We start from the raw sequence: 20,352 nt of genomic DNA on the forward strand, positions 1-20,352 counted from the left end.
GTTCAAGTGGTCAAAATGGAATCCCCTATAAACAGAATGGACTACGCCATGTATTCTCGTGCTCAGAGTGCTTTCTCATAAAGATTTGTTAATGTATGAATTTGAGCAGAAAATAGAAAAGTAAAGTATACTTTTTATAAGTTTGATACGTAGAACTAAGTAATGATGTAGTAAATTTTTCAAAATCTCTGTACATTAATGATATATATGTGAAGCAAGATTTGAGCAGTCTGGGAACGACGTTATGCAAATAAGGAACCGATCGAGGACGGTTCAAATTTTGCCCGCTTGGTGTCAAAACAAAACAACAAGTCGTCTGTAGTTTTGTTAGATGGCATTTTTCATATATTTTTCAAGGCAAAGTGTCCCGAAGAAGCCGTTGTAAGGTAAGAAATATTCCACGTTCGCTAAAAAGTATCAGCAACTCAGTAATTACGTCTAAATCGCGCAAGGTTTTCAGTGTTTAGTTGGGGAGGGGGGTGGACTAAGGTATGCTTCGCTAAAATTCAACGGGAACATAACAAATTTGGAAAAACTGTATGAAAAAAAAACCCGCAACGGTAGCACTTCATTCTGAGTACCGGCTGTCAGAAAGAAATTGTTTTCTTCTTTCGTTTCTCCAATTTGTAGATATCTGACTTGAGTTTGTTTTTGTAACGTCCTTTCGCTTTTTTCAACTGTGTTACCCTAAGTAACCATAACTAACCAAGTAATCATAACAGACCATAACTAAGTAACCATTATTCTCCAAGCAGAGGCTTCGATCGAGAGGGGTAGTTTTGTCCGGGATTTTAACGTTCCTCTCCTCTAGAGGAACGTTAAAATCCCGGACAAAACTACCCCTCTCGATCGAAGCCTCTGCTTGGAGAATAGGTAACCATAACTTGTATTGTAGGGAGCAGTACAAAGGACTCAAGCACAAATGGAAGCCATATATCTTGCTAATGAGATTAATTACGCCAAAAAGCAATTACTCAAACAACTGGATGGATATGATTTTGGAAACGGTCAGACGTTTCAAGTAGCATCCACTACTAGAGCTGTGTACCGGTACACTGTACCGATACAGTACCGGGTACAATCAATTAGGTACAGGTCCAAAATACCTGACCCTGCTGTATTGGGTACTGGACCTAACTCAGGGGATGGCCACTTTGACAGATAAAATCACTATGAAATTACCGTGGCAGTGCTCTAAAGGGACTCTAAAGCACAGAAAACACATTTGCATGGCTGGAGTCAAATTTTCATCTGTGTTTTCATAAAAATAATACCTAGCACAATCAAATATTATGTTTTTACCAGTTCAAACATGCTTTTATCCTTATTGAAAATCTAGCATTTTCCAAACAAGTAGTTTAGGTACAGGTTCAGGTCCGGACCTGTACCTAAACCCGTGTATCTGTACCTGTACCTGTACCTAAAATTTATTTAGGTACACAGCTCTATCCACTACTTTTCGTCAGTGACTGTGAGCAAGATCAGTTGAACAGCAGGTTTATAACCACGAACAAGAATTGATATGCCACGAACATTAATTAGCTTTATTATGGTGAAACCACCTAACCCATTGACAAGATTGCAAATGGGCCATTCCAAAAAAACAAAAACATAGAGGGGCGACGACCCCTAAATCCTGAGTCCTTGAGTCCTGACTACTTCATCCCCCTAAGTCCTAGAGTCCTACGGATTTCAAACCCACTAAGTCCTAGCTACTACGTATACTAGTGCTACTGTGCTAATATATATCAGAGTGAGTCCAGTCCTATACCTACTGTATGTCATCCACCCCCTCTATTTCTATTTTTTTGGAATGGCCCAATGGATTGCAACAAATTGAGCCACAGCGCCACTACTAAATTGTCATTTTTTTGTATTCTTTGTTTCAGGATAATCTAACAGAATCAGAGATGGCAGCGTTGTCTGTTGATGATGATGACATGATGAGCGGAGTGGGGCCTCTCAGTAGTGTACCCAGCTCTCCTGCTGCTCCTCATCACTTCAGCAGCCCCGCACAACAACAACAACAACAACAACATGGGAGAAAACAACAACAACGTGCAGGTACATACTATAATGATAGGAAAACTTGTACTAGTGACCACCTTTACATAAGGACCACCTGGCCAATGTGAACACCATTTGGTGGTCCCTTAGATAATTTTTTTCCATTGACACACATCAATACTATAGTGACCACCTGATCACGTAGACCAGATTTTGTCAGTCCCCTGGGTGGTTTTCTTGGGCTGTTTTGACTGTACCATCTGTTTTCTGTCTTGCAAGTTGAAAGTTTGTAACATTTTTCGGAAAAGATTGCCACCAATATAGCATGTAATCTATGTTGCAATCAGGGTATTGGCTAGCTATGCATCGGTGCGTCTTTTGGATGCCCTACAATAAAAATAAGAAATGAAATTAGAACTTAGAAGCCCACTTTTGCAGCTGGACGCCCAAAGGACCCCCTGTTTCCCTGGTAAATACATTCATATTTTACTTGCAGTGTCAAGTTGTTTTTTCATCCTATATCATATTTCATCCGATATCATCATGTATTGTAATTTGTATGTGTTCACAGCTGAGAGTCTGAGCCCCATCACCACAAACACTGGTCTGAGTCTGAGTCCCACTGTCACTGTGGTGTCCACAGCCACCAGTCAGTCTGCGCGCTACCCACATGTAGAGTCATTCCTGTCTTCATCCGAAACTCCCACCACTTTCATCAGAGAGATGGAAGGGGTGAGGAACAGTCTACAGAACATGCTGAAGTTGGGCCAGGCTATGGCAGGTTAGTTTTACATATAGGATTGTGCAGTCAAGTTGTAGTCAATGTGATTACAGTCAAACTTGTATAAGTGACCACCTCTACATAAGGACCTCCTACCCAATGTGACCACTTTTGGTGGCCCCTTGCATAATCATTCCCATTGACTCAAGCATTAGGATTCCTTTGACTATTGTGACCACCTGTCTGCATAAAACCAGATTTTTTCAGTCTTCTGAGAGGTCTTCTTTAACAGTTTTGACTGTACATTCTGGTCAGTCTGTTACGATTTGACCCAAGTTTGGTTTTTGTTCCAATATGTTGCTATCCCTGTTAAACCTCCTTGTCCCTATGTGTCCTACCAGTAATGACTATAGTCGATCCACACAATTATATTACTAGTATATGTTTACCCTTGTCAGGGCTCAAAATAGTGGGTGCATGTGCACCTGTGTGCACCCAAAATTGAAGCTGTGACTGTGGGTGCATCAGTGCACCTAGATATTTTTGTAGACAGTCTGACTATAGGGTAGAGGTACTATTGTACACTGAGTGTTACTGGTATACAAAACATTCATTTTTGTCCCCTCAGATAGAGACAGTTTTGAGCGAACGGAAGGTCTAGGTCTCGCCCTGCTGACAGCTGACAGACATGACAGGAAAGAGTTAGATGAGTCATTCAGCAGCACTACAACCACACAACTCTTAACGTAAGGGAGCCGTGTGTTCTGTTTTCAGTAGTGAATTATAAGTGAGTGACTGACTGACTGAATGTGTGAGTGACTTTGAGTGACTGACTAAATGTGTGAGTGACTGTGAGTGACTGACTAAATGTGTGAGTGACTGACTAAATGTGTGAGTGACTGTGTGACTGAGTGACTGAATGTGTGAGTGACTAAGTGAGCGACTGAATATGTGTGAGTGACTAAGCGAGTGAGTGACTGAGTGACTGTGTGAGTGAGCAAGTGAGTGACTGTGAGTGAGTAACTGACTGATCATGACTGACTCAGTGACTGACTGAATGAGTAGAGTAATGTATTTTAAACTTGAAAAACATTACATGTATTTTTATACATACAAATAGTAGGTTAATGTTATGTATTTATCTTATTTGACCACTGGCTGATGAGTGCATGAGTGGAATACCGGTAATATATTTTATACTTAAAAAACATTAGCTTTGTACATAAAAATAACATGTACGATGTATCTATCTTGTTTCAGTGCTAAGCCAGTCCTGGTATCACAAGATGTCTCCCCTGTGTCAGTGGACAGTGGAATGCATACCGCACGGGGCCAGTGGTCAAGCAGACTGGACGGGGAATTGGCGTCAGAGCGGCGAAACAGTCGGTCCGAGTCGCTGTACGTAGAGAACCAGATACTACGCGACAGTGTGGAGAGGGAACGTTTCCGACGCAAGGTAATAGAGTATTCTAGTCAGCATCAGGACATTAGAGGACTAAGGCTGTTCTTCTGGGCTCTGATATGATGTGATATCTGATATGTTATACATGATATTGCATGCTTGTGGAAGTTGTGGTATGTTCTCTCATGTCAAAGCTAATTTGTTGATAAGGACTCGTCGTGGAAGAGAAATAGTTTTTGTGTTTCAAATTGTTAGTGTGTTGTTGGTGTTTAGGGCTGTGAATAAGTGCAGGTTAATATTTTTCAGCACTGTGAACAGCAAATCCAAGAGCTCCAGAGCAAGGTAGGCATTCATGTGGGAGATTTTGAATAAAATTTTCACTTGATATGTTATAAAGTCAGATTTGATACATCGAAACCTAAATGTTCCCATTAAGGTAAATTTCAGGCTGACATAGTTACTATTTGTCTTGCAATACATGGTATGTGCTAAGTTATTAAAGTAGTCAATAATATTATCATTCATTTGACAAATTTCACCTTCAGATTCTGGAACTGCAGCAACAATTAGCAGTAGCTGTCTCCACAGACAAGAAGAAGGATGTCATGATTGAACAACTTGATAAGGTTTGGCTCTCATATTCTGTGTTAAGTATTGATTATGAAATATAAAACATTGAGTCGGTTTATGTTGCTTTGAAATCTGTGATTTGTGAAGGTTCTACACACACAGTAGCCCTACAGAGTGATACGGTAACAACAGCGTAAAGTGTTTTTTATTCTATTTTACAGACCCTTGCTAAAGTTGTGGAGGGCTGGAAGAAACAGGACACTGAGAAAACTGACCTGATCAGGAAGCTGAAAGAAGAGAAGTTTGCCATAGAGAAGGGACATTCCAGACAACAGGAGGTGATCATCAGAAAAAAGACATTTGCATCAACTTTGATTTAGAATTATACTGTAACACAAACCAAACCAAAACAAAATAAAATAACCAGTAAATCCTTGTACATGTAGTACAAATATAAGTTATCCTTGCTAATTCAAATATATGTTTCCTAACTCCTGTGTTTTCCATATAGGTGTTGATGAACTTTGAGAAGGACCTTGCCCAGGCTGTGGAACAGCTGGCCATAGAGCAGCAGAGAGCCAGCATGGCTGAACAGGAGAAAGTAGCTCAGGTATGGACTTCAGCAGATGGAAAATATTTTTAAAAGTTTATAAATTTAAAAAAATAAAATCATTAATAATGATATTAATCAGAAAAAAGTTGCTGTTAAGGTACAGATTACAGCATTGGGTGCAGAATATTAATTTAGAGATTAGGAGGAAAGATGCAGATATGATTTTGCTTCTAGAATATTGAAGGTACTGAGACGATTCACATCACAGCTGTCTTAACCCTTTTTCCGCTGCCTACTAGTAACTCTATAACTAATAGAGAATGCTGGGGTGCCAAACTGCTACTTCAATGTGCTTAAGGTTTTAAGTGTTATGACTCAAATATGACTTTCACATTTTGAAGCCTAAGGCCACGCCAATTTAATTTCTTGGTTAACGGATTTAAAAAATAAAAAAAAATTTATTAAAAAAAAAAATCATGAAAACAGAAGGGGGGAAAATAAAAATCCGTTAACCAAGAAATTGAATTGGTGTGGCCTAAAGGCCTACTAGTTATGTTCTTTTTTAAGAGAAGACCTTTTAGGATGCACAAATGTTGACAATGAGATACTTTTATACCCTACTTCTACCCATCTAAGTTAGCCACTTTCATTGATAGTTTCAAAAGCAGCAGGAGGAGAAAGCCAAGACATTGGACCTTCTTCAAGGAGAGAGGGAGAAAGCCATAAGAGTGGAGTCTGAGAGGGACCAGCTGTTACAGCAGAGGGAGGAGCTACAGAGGGAAGTGGAGAACTTCAACCAGATACTGGAAACGGTATAGATTCAATTCGTTCGTTCAGACCCTAAGCTTCTAGTGCCTAGTGGCACATAGATCAGCAACTTTCCTTGTTGTTTCAGTAGCAGCGGATATTTTTACAGGGAGGGGTTGAAAGCCCTCTTCTTTAACATGCTTGAGGCATCTTCTTAAAGTTGAACACAGGACCCCCATTTTACATCCCCTAAGAAAGACAGTGCAGTCCCAACTAATTGGAACTAGGAGCTCAACTGTTAGGCCGCTACCAGTTGAGCCACAGGGACATCACTATGGAATCATTAAAGCAGCATGTTTTCTATTCAATTTTTGTTTGTTTGAAACTTTGAAACCATTTTCTACATAAAAGGGAATGATAGCTGATACTGTTTATTTTTTACAATCACGTTCTTTGGACACCAAACTTACAAAGCACAGAGAACATTGACAAATTGGTCAAGAGGATAGCAAAGAACATATCATAAATCATTATTTGTCAGCCTTGAAAATTTTACATGTATTTAGATGTATGTGAATTATTTTCTTTTGTAGGAAAGGAGTACTTTGAGAGCTAGAGAAGAAGAACTGCACCAACAACTAGATGTGCTGACAGAAAAGCACCAAGAAGTGGTGGATCAGGAAAAGGTAATAACAATGTATTTTGTTGAAAAACAATAGAATTTTTATAAATTTAAGGTGGGGGACAGGCATGCGGAAGCACTTCTTGGGTGTCTTGAAAATACTACTTAGTGTTTCTTGTGGCTCTTGATTTTTTTTCTCCTAGTACCTCTGTGCAAGACAATAATTTATGCAAATTTTTATGACGTCATGATGACGTCTTCAACAATTACAGGGCCACACCCTTTTTTGCAAAAGTGTTTTTTCCTCGCTAACGATCTAATGTACAAAGCTAATATTTTAGGGACAGATGCATAATAATGCCATTGGTCAATACACGGGCTCCTTTTCTGATATCTTTTTAAATTAATTTTTGGTGAAATTTTTTCAACAATTTAATGAGAACCTCCTTCTGTGGGCCCTCACACATTATCAAAGTATCAAAATGCTTATGCCACCCATGAGAGGCAAGTTCAGGTGGTAAACCTCAGAACAGCATTTCTTTTTCTGCCCTATCACATACAGTTTATTCAAACTTTTGCCTTTAAAATCATGCTGTAGGGGTAGTATTCATGAAATTGGCATTTAGTAATCGTAAAATGACCCCAAATCACCATTATTTGCTTTTTTCCCTATCACGCAAGTACTAACAGTGACATATGGGTCAATAACCTCTGCAAACACACTATCTGACCAGTGGTAGAAATACTTTTTTTCAGTGTTCTGCAATATTGCAGAATGTCAATTTTTTTTTCTGCAATTTGAAAATATTTTCTGCAAATACACATTAGTAGGCATTATTAAGTTGAGAAGGTTGAAGTATGGAGGCATGCATGCCTCCATACTTCAACCTTCTCAACTTAATAATGCCTACTAACTTACATTATATCTAGAGTTTTGCAACATTGCTGTCATTCTTTATTTTCTCACTCCATCTTTGATTATCACTAGCAAAGTTTTTAAGAGGAATAACATGCATGTGTGTGAAAAATATTCAAATTAATAGCAAAAATTGCAACAGCAAAAGTATATTTATTCAATATCAATCAAATCAAATATTCTTTTGATCATTTCAGTATTTGTATCAAAATTAAAAACAAATTCAACAGCCTGCTTGATAAGGAGGACAAGGGAATTATATCCTTGCGAGAAATACGTGTTGTGATGCGTATTATGAGTAATGAATAAGATCGCACGACCTGTGACACTGCCACGGCCCACAGAAAACATGACAAAAACCGAGAAAAAAATGTAAGATTTAAAATAAAACGCCTTTACGCAAACCTTGGCCTCTGTGTAGTTTTGTGTATAAATCTGAAACATTGCTATCGGTTTCAAACATCGGACTCCGACTTCGGACATTCGGGGAGACTCCAGAGACGGCCCGGCGATGTTAATTTTACACGTGGGTGCCCCCCTCCCCACTGCGTCGGCACAGGAGAAAATGTTCCGCCTTTTCCACACAAGGCGGTGCTCAATATCTATCCGAGTACTTCTCAACTTCATCGCTGCCGTCTGGGCTTCAAGGACCACGGGCTAATGTAGTGGCCACCATTTCGTTCCTTCTGTCATCGCGCCCATGCCCCGAGTTCGGGCTCTGAAGAAATAGCAGTTTGCGACTTGGACATACTTGTTCACGCTAGAAACATCCGGGAATTGTTTTCCAGACTTTTGCCGACCCCAAGATCGTGACCGCGAAGATTAGCGAGGGTTGACGGAAATGCACGAATTTGACATTTTCTTACATGATTCGTCCCCGAAGTTATCACGGAAAGTGTCGAAACTCCCCGAAAAAAAATGACCTCAAGTAGCACCAGGCAGTTGGAATGCACCAAAACGCCGCCATCTCGCGCGGCGCTGTGGATTTCAGTTTATTTTATACAGCGCCGCTAGTTTGCTTAGTACTAGTAGGTCTATATAATCTCCTGAATTGAGAGCCATTGAATCCGGGGTCTGATTTTTTTTCTTCTGCAAAATTGCAGATTGTTTAATTTTTCTTCTGCAATCTTGAAAATCTTTATGCAATTTGCAGATTGCAGACGGGTATTTCGAACGCTGCTGACAGTCAGAGCAGTGTTCACAGCTAGGCCAGAGAATCAAGATCTCCAGAGGGAGGGAGGGAATAGCCGAAATGGGGGCCCCTGATTGGCCAGGCTGTTCCAAAAGGTATCGGCACCCTGTCAGGACGTTGGAAACTGCAACTTTGCCCTTGAAGTTTGCGGTAAACTGATAACCTATGTAGGAAAATGATGCCAGATAATGAAAATAGACCTATAGGCTATACAGCTAACAAATCAGATGGTTATTTTGTCTAGATATTTTTGTTGAAAATGTGCTGCCGCATGCCTGTACCCCACCTTAAGCCTGAAATTGGATAGATGTAGACTATATATCATAGAACACTACATGTGCATGTGTAATTTTAGATGTAAACATGTTGAATCATACTGTTAGCATAAATATAGTGTATTTAAAAACAGTGGACTACAGTTCACCATGACTGTTTAGAATAGTGTACCTCAAGGATCCCTTCTCTGTCCCCCAGGCTGCAGTCCATGCTGAGTCCCAGAAGGCCCAGGAACACCAGAAGGCTCTGTCCTCCGCACACAACGAAATCAGCCAGCTGAAGATGGAACTCAGTGCAGCCGACAGAGACAAGGTATCCACAAATTAGTGTTTCCAAGGTTGTAGAATATAGTAGTCTCAATCAAACTGCCCATACTTCTAGTGGAGACACTATACAGGAATATATTGTAGAATACAACCAATAAAACCTTATTCCATCAAATCTGTACAAGTGACCAACTGTACAGTACAAAAGGAGAACCTGGCCAATGTGACCTCCTCTTGGTAGTCCCTTAGATAATTTTCCCCATTGATACAAGTATTAAGAATCTGGTCTATATAGTGACCACCTGTCCACACAAACTGGATTTTATCGGTCCCCTGAGTGGTCTTCTTGGGCAGTTTTGACTGTATGGGAATGGAATTGCCTTGCATACTACCACTACTACTAACTGCTGCTACTGTCAGCATAGACCCTGAAGTAAAGATTGATTTGGACTTTGTATCATCTTTTGATCTCCCTCGATTCAGTTCAGGTTTAGTAACTAAATTTTCTGAGTGTGCCTGCATTGCTGTGTAACAGTTTATGGTTCTTGTTCCAACAGGAGAACTTGAAGATGGAGTTGAGTCTCCAGGAGGCCAAGTTTGAGGCCAGTCAGAGTAAGCTGGAGGCAGAGTACCAGGCTGAACAGGAGAGGAAGGTAACACTAGATACTCAAAACAGTTTTTTACCCGTCCTAGTCTGAATGTGATACTCATTTCTTATTGAGGTTTTCTACTCTACTTAAGCCTTTTTTAAGTCTAGAATTTTTAAAAAAGTTGACAAGTTTCATTCTTTTGCAATACCCTGACTGTCTTCCATAGAAATGGGAACCAATTTTTCCTACCAATGTGAATCCATAAAAAATACTTCCTGTAGATTGTGAATATTTTCATGCTGGTTTTATTTGTGCCTTTTAGCAGGGACCTCTCCCTGTCACTGCGAATATGTATGACTACTGTACTGCAAATTCAAAACACTGCAAAAACCTCCCTTTTTTTCTCCTACTGGGAAAGGAAATCATCACAAAACTAAGTAGATTTTACCGTTACAGTAGTAATAGTCATAACTAAATGTGAAATCTTTTTCCAGATGAGCCAGCAGCTTGCAGAGGCTCATGAACAGCTGACCCAGACTGAGGAGAAGCTGAGGGAGCAGCACAGACGGCAGATTCAGGAGGTGGCAGACAGACACAGACAGGACCTGGACAAACACATGAGACAGTTCGACCAAGAGCTGGAGCAAAAGGAGACCAAGCTTCGAGAAACATGCCAAGACTATGACGACAGGTACGCACCAGAGCGCAAACAAGCAAACAAACAAGTTTATCCGTATTGGTAGAAGTGTTTATGGAGAAAAAATTTTAAAGTGTAAATTCTTGAACAAAAAGATTTGGACTTGAAAAAATTTTCAACTGTACAAACTCCAGTCTTTGTAAAGAAATGAGTGGATCCACTGCAAAATTGCTAGCACTGAGGGAAACATTTTGACATGACATAGTTGTTCTGACCTCTTTTGATTTCTCTTTCTATATTCATTAATAGATAATACAGCTGCCTATGTCTTCAGTAATGAAATAAATATTTCATAAGTGTTGTTTTTTTAGGATTTTGATATTTTAATGCAGATTTTATATTCCTAACCCCAAACGTAGTTGCTTGTGTCAAATTATGCCTATTCCTTTTCTGAACCAAGGGAAGGGACAGTGTTAGTGTGAATGTCTATGAGCACCAAGGAAAGGGACAGTGTCAGTGTGAATGTCTATGAGCACCAAGGAAAAGGACAGTGTCAGTGTGAATGTCTATCAGCACCAAGGAAAGGGACAGTGTCAGTGTGAATGTCTATGAACACCAAGGAAAGATACAGTGTTATTGTGAATGTCTATTAGCACCAAGGAAAGGGACAGTGTCAGTGTGAATGTCTATGAACACCAAGGAAAGGGACAGTGTCAGTGTGAATGTCTATCAGCACCAAGGAAAGATACAGTGTTATTGTGAATGTCTATCAGCACCAAGGAAAGGGACAGTGTCAGTGTGAATGTCTATCAGCACCAAGGAAAGATACAGTGTTATTGTGAATGTCTATCAGCACCAAGGAGAGGGACAGTGTCAGTGTGAATGTCTATCAACACCAAGGAAAGGGACAGTGTTAGTGTGAATGTCTATCAGCACCAAGGAAAGGGACAGAGTCAGTGTGAATGTCTATCAGCACCAAGGAAAGGGACAGTGTCAGTGTGAATGTCTATCAGCACCAAGGAAAAGGACTGTCAGTGTGAATGTCTATCAACACCAAGGAAAAGGACAGTGTCAGTGTGAATGTCTATCAGCACCAAGGAGAGGGACAGTGTAAGTCTGGAAGTCTACCAGCACCGAGAGGGACAGTGTTAGTGTGAATGTCTATCAGCACCAAGGAAAGGGACAGTGTCAGTGTGAATGTCTATGAACACCAAGGAAAGATACAGTGTTATTGTGAATGTCTATTAGCACCAAGGAAAGGGACAGTGTCAGTGTGAATGTCTATGAACACCAAGGAAAGGGACAGTGTCAGTGTGAATGTCTATCAGCACCAAGGAAAGATACAGTGTTATTGTGAATGTCTATCAGCACCAAGGAGAGGGACAGTGTCAGTGTGAATGTCTATCAACACCAAGGAAAGGGACAGTGTTAGTGTGAATGTCTATCAGCACCAAGGAAAGGGACAGAGTCAGTGTGAATGTCTATCAGCACCAAGGAAAAGGACTGTCAGTGTGAATGTCTATCAACACCAAGGAAAAGGACAGTGTCAGTGTGAATGTCTATCAGCACCAAGGAGAGGGACAGTGTAAGTCTGGAAGTCTACCAGCACCGAGAGGGACAGTGTTAGTGTGAATGTCTATCAGCACCAAGGAAAGATACAGTGTTATTGTGAATGTCTATCAGCACCAAGGAGAGGGACAGTGTCAGTGTGAATGTCTATCAACACCAAGGAAAGGGACAGTGTTAGTGTGAATGTCTATCAGCACCAAGGAAAGGGACAGAGTCAGTGTGAATGTCTATCAGCACCAAGGAAAAGGACTGTCAGTGTGAATGTCTATCAACACCAAGGAAAAGGACAGTGTCAGTGTGAATGTCTATCAGCACCAAGGAGAGGGACAGTGTAAGTCTGGAAGTCTACCAGCACCGAGAGGGACAGTGTTAGTGTGAATGTCTATCAGCACCAAGGAGAGGGACAGTGTTAGTGTGAATGTCTATCAGCATCAAGGAGAGGGACCGTGTTAGTGTGAATGTCTGTCAGCACCAAGGAAAGGGACAGTGTCAGTGTGAATGTCTATCAGCACCAAGGAAAGGGACAGTGTCAGTGTGAATGTCTATCAGCACCAAGGAAAAGGACTGTCAGTGTGAATGTCTATCAACACCAAGGAAAAGGACAGTGTCAGTGTGAATGTCTATCAGCACCAAGGAGAGGGACAGTGTAAGTCTGGAAGTCTACCAGCACCGAGAGGGACAGTGTTAGTGTGAATGTCTATCAGCACCAAGGAGAGGGACAGTGTCAGTGTGAATGTCTATCAGCACCAAGGAAAGGGACAGTGTCAGTGTGAATGTCTATCAGCACCAAGGAAAAGGACTGTCAGTGTGAATGTCTATCAACACCAAGGAAAAGGACAGTGTCAGTGTGAATGTCTATCAGCACCAAGGAGAGGGACAGTGTAAGTCTGGAAGTCTACCAGCACCGAGAGGGACAGTGTTAGTGTGAATGTCTATCAGCACCAAGGAAAGATACAGTGTTATTGTGAATGTCTATCAGCACCAAGGAAAGGGACAGTGTCAGTGTGAATGTCTATCAACACCAAGGAAAGGGACCGTGTTAGTGTGAATGTCTATCAGCACCAAGGAAAGGGACAGTGTCAGTGTGAATGTCTATCAGCACCAAGGAAAAGGACTGTCAGTGTGAATGTCTATCAACACCAAGGAAAAGGACAGTGTCAGTGTGAATGTCTATCAGCACCAAGGAGAGGGACAGTGTAAGTCTGGAAGTCTACCAGCACCGAGAGGGACAGTGTTAGTGTGAATGTCTATCAGCACCAAGGAGAGGGACAGTGTTAGTGTGAATGTCTATCAGCATCAAGGAGAGGGACCGTGTTAGTGTGAATGTCTGTCAGCACCAAGGAAAGGGACAGTGTCAGTGTGAATGTCTATCAGCACCAAGGAAAGGGACAGTGTCAGTGTGAATGTCTATCAGCACCAAGGAAAAGGACTGTCAGTGTGAATGTCTATCAACACCAAGGAAAAGGACAGTGTCAGTGTGAATGTCTATCAGCACCAAGGAGAGGGACAGTGTAAGTCTGGAAGTCTACCAGCACCGAGAGGGACAGTGTTAGTGTGAATGTCTATCAGCACCAAGGAGAGGGACAGTGTTAGTGTGAATGTCTATCAGCATCAAGGAGAGGGACCGTGTTAGTGTGAATGTCTATCAGCATCAAGGAGAGGGACCGTGTTAGTGTGAATGTCTGTCAGCACCAAGGAGAGGGACATAGTGTTATGCTTATGTGTTTTTACTAGGATTTCAGAGGCCAGAGAGAAGATGTCTGCCCTGAGTCGTGAAAATAACAAACTGGAGAGCCAGAAAAACGTCATGAAGACAAGACTACAGGCTCTGATTCAGTCCCATGTCAAGGAGGCCATGTTACTGTTGTCTGATGTCACGTCAGATGGGCTGTCCAGCTCTGCTGAGGTATGACTACAAATCATAACACAACAGTCATGTTTGTCATTATATTATTATGTACAACCAAAAACAGTGGTGTCGTATTTACGCAACAGTTAGAGTGTTCAGCCCAGAACCTAGAGCTCCTGATTTCCAATCCCTTAACATGCCACTGATGTTGTGCCCTTGGGAAAGCCACTTTACACAGTTTTCCTCACTACGTCCAGGTGTAGAAATGGGTACCTGACTTCAGTTGGGAAGGTAAAAGGCAGTGGAGGGAGAGGGTTAGGCTCCACCTTCCAATACCATGCCCTAGATATAGTGTATAACAACTCACTGCCCTACAGCCTCAAAAAGGCTATGGGACTACCTTTCCCTTTTTTTTTTCCAAACAAAAATCTTTAAGCATCACGGTATGTTGTGGGGAGTACATTATGAATTCTGATTCATGATTGGTCAGACTTGTTCTGATAGTATTATTGGTGTTGGGTGATATGCAAATCGCATCATCTTTGACAAGTTGGTTCTTACTCGTTGTTGTTGCAGCCCCTTGTCAGCAGCACATTTCGACTTGGTGCACAACAGAGTGTGAATAATGCAGGAACAACGCGATCAGGGCTAGGTGTGAGCCTTGGACCCTCCATGTTCTCTGTCAGTGGACATCCTGGCATACTGGACACCACTGGAAACAGTGTTCCATGGAGCACACAGGTAACACAGCTGTCATGCCAAGATAAAAATGCAAAGCAAAATTGAATTTCTCAGTTCTCAGACTTTTGCAAGAAGTTATTGGAGCAGACAGTCAAAATAATACTATATCATTGTTGAATGTGAGTTGAAATCAGAAAATGCTGTCATGCAAGAAAGAGTTGGTAAGATACACAATGAGAAATAAACTGTTTTCCAACTCAAAAAAAATTGTGACCTAATCACTCAGTCTTCATCAGCTATCAGACAACAGAAAATTATGTATTTTGGTGTTGTACATGTAGGTGTGACTTAAAAAGGGTTGTGTTTGTCCCAGCTGCAAGTTGTTATAATAATGTTTGCATCTTCTTTCATTGCAGAATTATTCAGAAACACTAGCTGTGAGACAAGATGGTGTGGAGGCTTCTGGGTACCTCAACCAAGATGAAATTCAGAAATGGGGCTTTTCCTCTCTCCTAGAATCTGTTGGTGAGTACATGTTGTGATGTAGTTCATAAGAAGTACAATGTTGTCTATGAAGGACGTAGCAAGAAATGATTTGCATTTGGAATTTTACAGTGTTTGTAATTTTTCTTGTCTTGCGGTATTATGGAGCTAGATATGGACTGTGACCAGAGTAACTTCCAACTAATAGACTACCATATGTATAATGGAGGATAGGGACAAGTCGCAAAAGGTGATCCAGGCTTCTGGAGTTGCCATTGGATGATGTCCTAGATAATGACGACTACAATAACGTCCACTCTATAAATTCTTGAGATTATGATACACATGTAAGAGTAATGACTGAAGAACACCTTCAGCTATCCTGAAAAACACCTTCAGCTATCCACATATATCACGAAAGGGAGATGTAGGCATTCACCTCCAAATGGTTTGGTTTTATTTCAGGTGCTGAAAGATTAACTGTTCAAAGACAGGAAAAACCTGAGGTGTTTGCTGCACAGACTGCTAACAATGTACCACAAGGGGAGAGATCTAGACAGGCCACAACAGAAATATACAGAGATATCGTAGGACCAGGAGAGAGACAGCCCACAGCAGAGGCACACAGACAAACCACTGCCCAAGGGGAAAGACGGCCCACAGCAGATGTGCTCAGAGATATCGTTAGACCAGAGGAGAGACAGCCCAGTGCAGAGGTACACAGAGATATTATGGGGCCAGAGGAGAGAGAGGCCACCGCAGAAGTACACAGACACACGACTGCCCCAAGGGAGAGACAGCCCAGTGACAGGACTATATACACCCATGTGGAGACAGGTCCTGACACACATGTTACATGGAGCCCAGAGTCGGCGATCGTGGCTGAGACACTCGGGTACACCGAGCAGGACATTGACGATGGGGCCAGCGTCGTGTCAACTGAACCAACAAGGTTAGTTATACAAACTTTACTCAACTTGAAGTCATTCTGTTCTGTACACTCTTCCACGATCACTTCATGCTGAAAAATGCATTGTATATTATGTTTGTTAAATCCAAGAGTGATGATTTGTTATAATTTATTTTGATTTTGCTGTGTTATAGGACTCAGGAACACTGAAGATGATACTTGAGATACTGCACAACAACTCACTATGTATAACATGCAAACAAACCTGTAATATGCACCAAGTATGTCACTGTTAGAAAGTTATATGTAGTTTATTTTCCTTCTGTTCCAGGCGGATGGTGGAGAGTCAGTATGAACCACTCCTGGAGAAGTTCAACCACCACGAGACCAAACAGTCCGAACTGCAACACTATGTGGAACTGGTCAGTTAGATAACATTTTCACTCATGATATTCATATAACTAATCACACCATTTAGACGTACATACTATATAGTTTAACATAGGTTTTGAAGCATGTGACATCAAAATGCTGGTCATTTCTTTCCTTTCCCTGTTAGCTCAAATCTGAAAACTGCATGGTGAGGGATTTTTCTTTGGGGGTTGGATTGAAAGTTCAGCATTTCCACAATATATTTTCTACCAACAGAGAATATTCTAGATAAAACAAACTTCTCCTCTATAGTTGTATAATTTGAGCTTTGTTCCAACACAAAGGAAACACTCACCATGAATTTTCAGTCAATCTCGCTGACCTTCATCAGATGTCTGATTCACTGCACTGAAAGTGGGTTGGCACAAAGCTCAAATGATACTATACTAGTACAACTATAGATTCAACCAACACAGATGAGCTTTCACTTGAAACTTCTTCTCTAAATGTTGAGTATTTTATGTTGGCATAACGTTGACATTCATGTCCCTGTATCCAGCTCCTTCAGCAGTCACCAGGAGGATATGTGGATGTGTTTCCCAGTCAAGACAGGCCCGTACAGGAAAACAGACGTCAAACAGGTAAGGGCTTTTGATAATGGTCTTCCCTTCACCGTGTCCATTGATAATCTTCCATCACTGCATATTGTCAAGCTTGAAAATTTACACTATGATGTTTCTGGCCAATTTGGTTAAGTATAGATTTCACTTGAAATAAGGTTTATTTAAACATGCAAAAGCCTTTTAGTTCTACTCCATATGCATACCATATAAATAATGTCTCAAAAATTAATGATTTATCTATTTTCCAACTTTTGTAAGATTTGTGTGATTGAATGTTTGTATTTTTCCATACAGATGTGCAGACAGGACCGTCCAGTTTGGCCTTCCTCCCACCAGAGACTGTGATTTCCCCTCCTACATCTGCCAGGGCTCCACAGGTCACTACACGATATTGGCATTTTTACCTTTCAAAATGCTGCTTCCTCGTATTTTTATTAACCTTCTCCCTGCTGCATAAGCCCATAACCAATACAATGTCAGTGCCAAATGGCTACCTTAGCAGACTGAAGGTTAAATGATATAACTTGTGGCCAAGTTTCAAATGGTTTCAATTCATCTTAACTTTGCAAAAGTTTTGGGCAATGTTGACAACCTAATGATCATGGTGAGAAGTTTTGATTTTTGTCTGTGAAGAATGGTTGAAACTTACGTAGGTCTAGAGCAGCAAGACTGTACAAGCATAGAAGGAGGAATGCTAGAGAGAGCCCTACTAAAGACTGAAATACACATTTGTACCTGGACCAGAAGCAGACATTTTTAGTGCACAAGGCTTTGACTCTGTATTCTATTCTTATTGCTTCTAGAGTTATACAGTATCATGTGTCTTATACTGAACAATTTGATTCCATAATCTAAAATCATACTAATTTGTAGAATGCACCAATTTTGTTTTCCAGGTTGACGTTCAAGCAGTTGTTCCAAGTTCCCTTCAGTTCACCAACCGGTACATTCCCCAGCAGCCTGTGTCTGGGCCTCCAGATAGTCTTGTTCCCAGTGTACCAGACAAAGATAGCCTGGACCCCCAGCAACCACAACAGCCACCTACACTCAACACCCGTCCACCTCTCAGCACTGATTGGCTGACCCAACTCAGGACAACTGGGCCAAGCTTCCAGCCTGACAACCAGCCTATACAGAGAGATGTGCATGCAGAAACTGGAGCTCATTTGAACACCAGCAGTCAAAATCTTATGTCTACAAACATCCCCATTATAAAAAGCAGGCTACCACCAACACAGGTTGGTTCTGGAGTCTCTCAGAGCTATCCGCCTATGATGGCCAGCAGTCCTAGAGTCTTGCCAGTGTCCAACAGCCACAAAGGAACACCCAGTAAAGATAGACAGTTCGGTCCAAGTGTGGTGACAAGGGTTCTGCCTACAGAGAGAGTGGAGGGGCAGCAAGCACCTGTTATTCAGAGAACAAAGGTTTCTCTGGGTGTGTCTCAACAGGCAGGAAGAGAGATCCCATTTGGATCATCAGGTAAAAAATTCTTTTAAATGTTCATCTGTAACACACCAGCTTCACACGTCGCAGGCAATTTTTTTTAAAATTGTACGGTTCTTGGTGGCAAATGGCACATCGGCAACCAAATCCGGTAGTCTGTTCTTTTGCACACTTTTCGACAGATTAGCCGAAAGAGGCATGGCGAGCATTAAATCCGAGGCATTAAGTCCAACGCTCCAACCGTTGCGCCACACCGGTAACAACACCGGTGTGTAGAAATGGTTTGATAAACATTTTCAAATAATGTGTGATAAAACAACTTTTTTTTCGTTTGCATGTAGAAGCTGTGCCCCAACATCAGCCGGTGTGGCCCAATGACCCTGCCATGGTGCAAGAGCTGCTGAACATGTATGCCAACAGGTCTGGTCAAGGATATCTCACCTCTAACATGACTGGACATCATGTTAGGTAGGTAGTAACTACCCATGTAAGTAGAGCTAGATTTTCTCAGTGGCTCACAGGAGCTATTGCTGTGTTTTTGATCCTCAGGAAGATTATACAATCATATATAACCTTATGATTCTTGATGAATGTTCATATTTTCCATTGCAGTTTTGCTGATCCAACACAAACCTCGGACCTGTCCTCATCGAGAGGTCCTGGCAGAGTGAAACGCAGTTTGAGCGCTAGTTTTTCTCAAAGTTCTCAAGGGGTAAGTCAACTTAGAGGAACAGTGTGAGGGAACTAGAAATAGACTACGTAGAAACCATATTTCTAAGTGTAGGGTGTTTGCACTCATGGCACCCTGACTACTTTAGCCTGGAATCCAGACAAATTTGCGGAGAGAGACTCGGGAGCTATAATAGGTCTGGATTTCAGGCTAGACTACTTACCAGAATACACATGAAAGAGGGTGAAATACAGTTTGCTTTGACAAGTAAACATCGCATGGTGCTATACATGTATTTTGGCATAAGGTAACATATGGCCATGGGAACAAGAAATCACAAAAATCCCAGCCCATTGCCATGTTTGTTGTCATTTACTGACTTTCATCAGAGCATGCTGTTATTTATGTTGATTGCACCCTCCTTTCTAATTCTATGTAGTCTGGTGTGTTCCTGTAAATAGTCGGACCACCCTTGCTGTATGTCTTTCATAGACATGCTAATGAATACATACTGATGGTTATAAGACATACAAGTAAGTGTCTTCAGAACACAATCTTTATCGCATCTTTATATCACACTTCTATCTCTCCCAGGAAACTGATAATCTTGATGGGGAAAGCAAGAATGCCAAATCACAATCTACCAGCAAAGTTCCTCCCAGAACTGCAAAGGCTGGGAAGACTCAAGTCGTGAAACCCACTCAGACCAAGAAGCCAGAAAGGAAAGTCGCTGCTGGAAACAAAGCGGACAAGAAGTCAACTTCAGCTTGGAGATGAACCTGATGCGAATATACCAAAGTTGGGAATACTTCTGTTGTTGTTTTTTCGAGGCATTGAAGACAAATATTGGAAAGCACTGATAAAGTTTTAGTCAAAATGGTCCAAAAGAAAGATTATAATAAGTAAATCCACAGATTTTTAAATCTTTTAACACTCTTTTTATGATTGAAAATATTTTAAAGACCTCCACAGGTGTAAGAAATAATGACTTAGATATAGAGTAAGATACTGTGTGAGATGATAATGTTACTTGCACATCCTTATTTGTATATGCTGTTAACAACTTCTCATGTCTTTGTTTAGTTTAGTTTTTTAAAGATGTTTAAGATTATTTTGTTGTGAAGGAAGGAGAAAGAAAATGACGTATATTTGCATAAAAATGGGATCAGAAGTGGTCATGTTTTAGCCTGGATACCAGACCTTTCGCGCGATGCGATGATAAGCCTTTTTGGCCGGGGAAGACCTGGTAGTAG

General features: G+C 41.1%; 1 protein-coding gene across 3 annotated transcripts; it reads left to right on the forward strand.

Moving 5' to 3' along the window:
- The first annotated feature begins 256 nt into the window (after positions 1 to 256).
- LOC136422795 (plectin-like) lies at positions 257 to 20,285 on the forward strand. 3 transcript variants are annotated; one of them, XM_066410676.1, is made up of 25 exons: positions 257 to 386; positions 1,890 to 2,064; positions 2,579 to 2,788; positions 3,357 to 3,474; positions 3,989 to 4,184; positions 4,437 to 4,472; positions 4,676 to 4,756; positions 4,922 to 5,038; positions 5,212 to 5,310; positions 5,910 to 6,065; positions 6,594 to 6,686; positions 9,205 to 9,318; positions 9,830 to 9,925; positions 10,357 to 10,553; positions 13,803 to 13,974; positions 14,494 to 14,658; positions 15,015 to 15,123; positions 15,547 to 16,033; positions 16,323 to 16,413; positions 16,923 to 17,004; positions 17,281 to 17,363; positions 17,883 to 18,465; positions 18,774 to 18,897; positions 19,042 to 19,141; positions 19,694 to 20,285. In XM_066410676.1, exons 2-25 carry the CDS (start codon positions 1,911 to 1,913, stop codon positions 19,874 to 19,876), a joined length of 3,846 nt encoding a protein of 1,281 aa, XP_066266773.1. In that variant the 5' UTR covers positions 257 to 386; positions 1,890 to 1,910; the 3' UTR covers positions 19,877 to 20,285. The 3 variants fall into 3 exon arrangements, with proteins under 3 accessions (XP_066266773.1, XP_066266774.1, XP_066266772.1); XM_066410675.1 differs by having other exon boundaries at positions 258 to 386; positions 18,771 to 18,897; XM_066410677.1 differs by lacking the exon at positions 19,694 to 20,285 and having other exon boundaries at positions 18,771 to 18,916; positions 19,042 to 19,145.
- The last annotated feature ends 67 nt before the right edge of the window (positions 20,286 to 20,352 follow it).

Source organism: Branchiostoma lanceolatum, chromosome 17, assembly GCF_035083965.1.
Source record: "Branchiostoma lanceolatum isolate klBraLanc5 chromosome 17, klBraLanc5.hap2, whole genome shotgun sequence".
NCBI classification, from domain to species: domain Eukaryota; kingdom Metazoa; phylum Chordata; class Leptocardii; order Amphioxiformes; family Branchiostomatidae; genus Branchiostoma; species Branchiostoma lanceolatum.

Coding starts and splice junctions, on each gene's coding strand:
- LOC136422795 (XM_066410675.1), top strand. CDS start 1,911: ATGGCAGCGTTGTCTGTTGATGATGATGACATGATGAGCGGAGTGGGG. Junction 13,975..14,493: donor GGCTGTCCAGCTCTGCTGAG/GTATGACTACAA, acceptor TTGTTGTTGCAG/CCCCTTGTCAGCAGCACATT. Junction 16,034..16,322: donor GTGTCAACTGAACCAACAAG/GTTAGTTATACA, acceptor CTTCTGTTCCAG/GCGGATGGTGGAGAGTCAGT.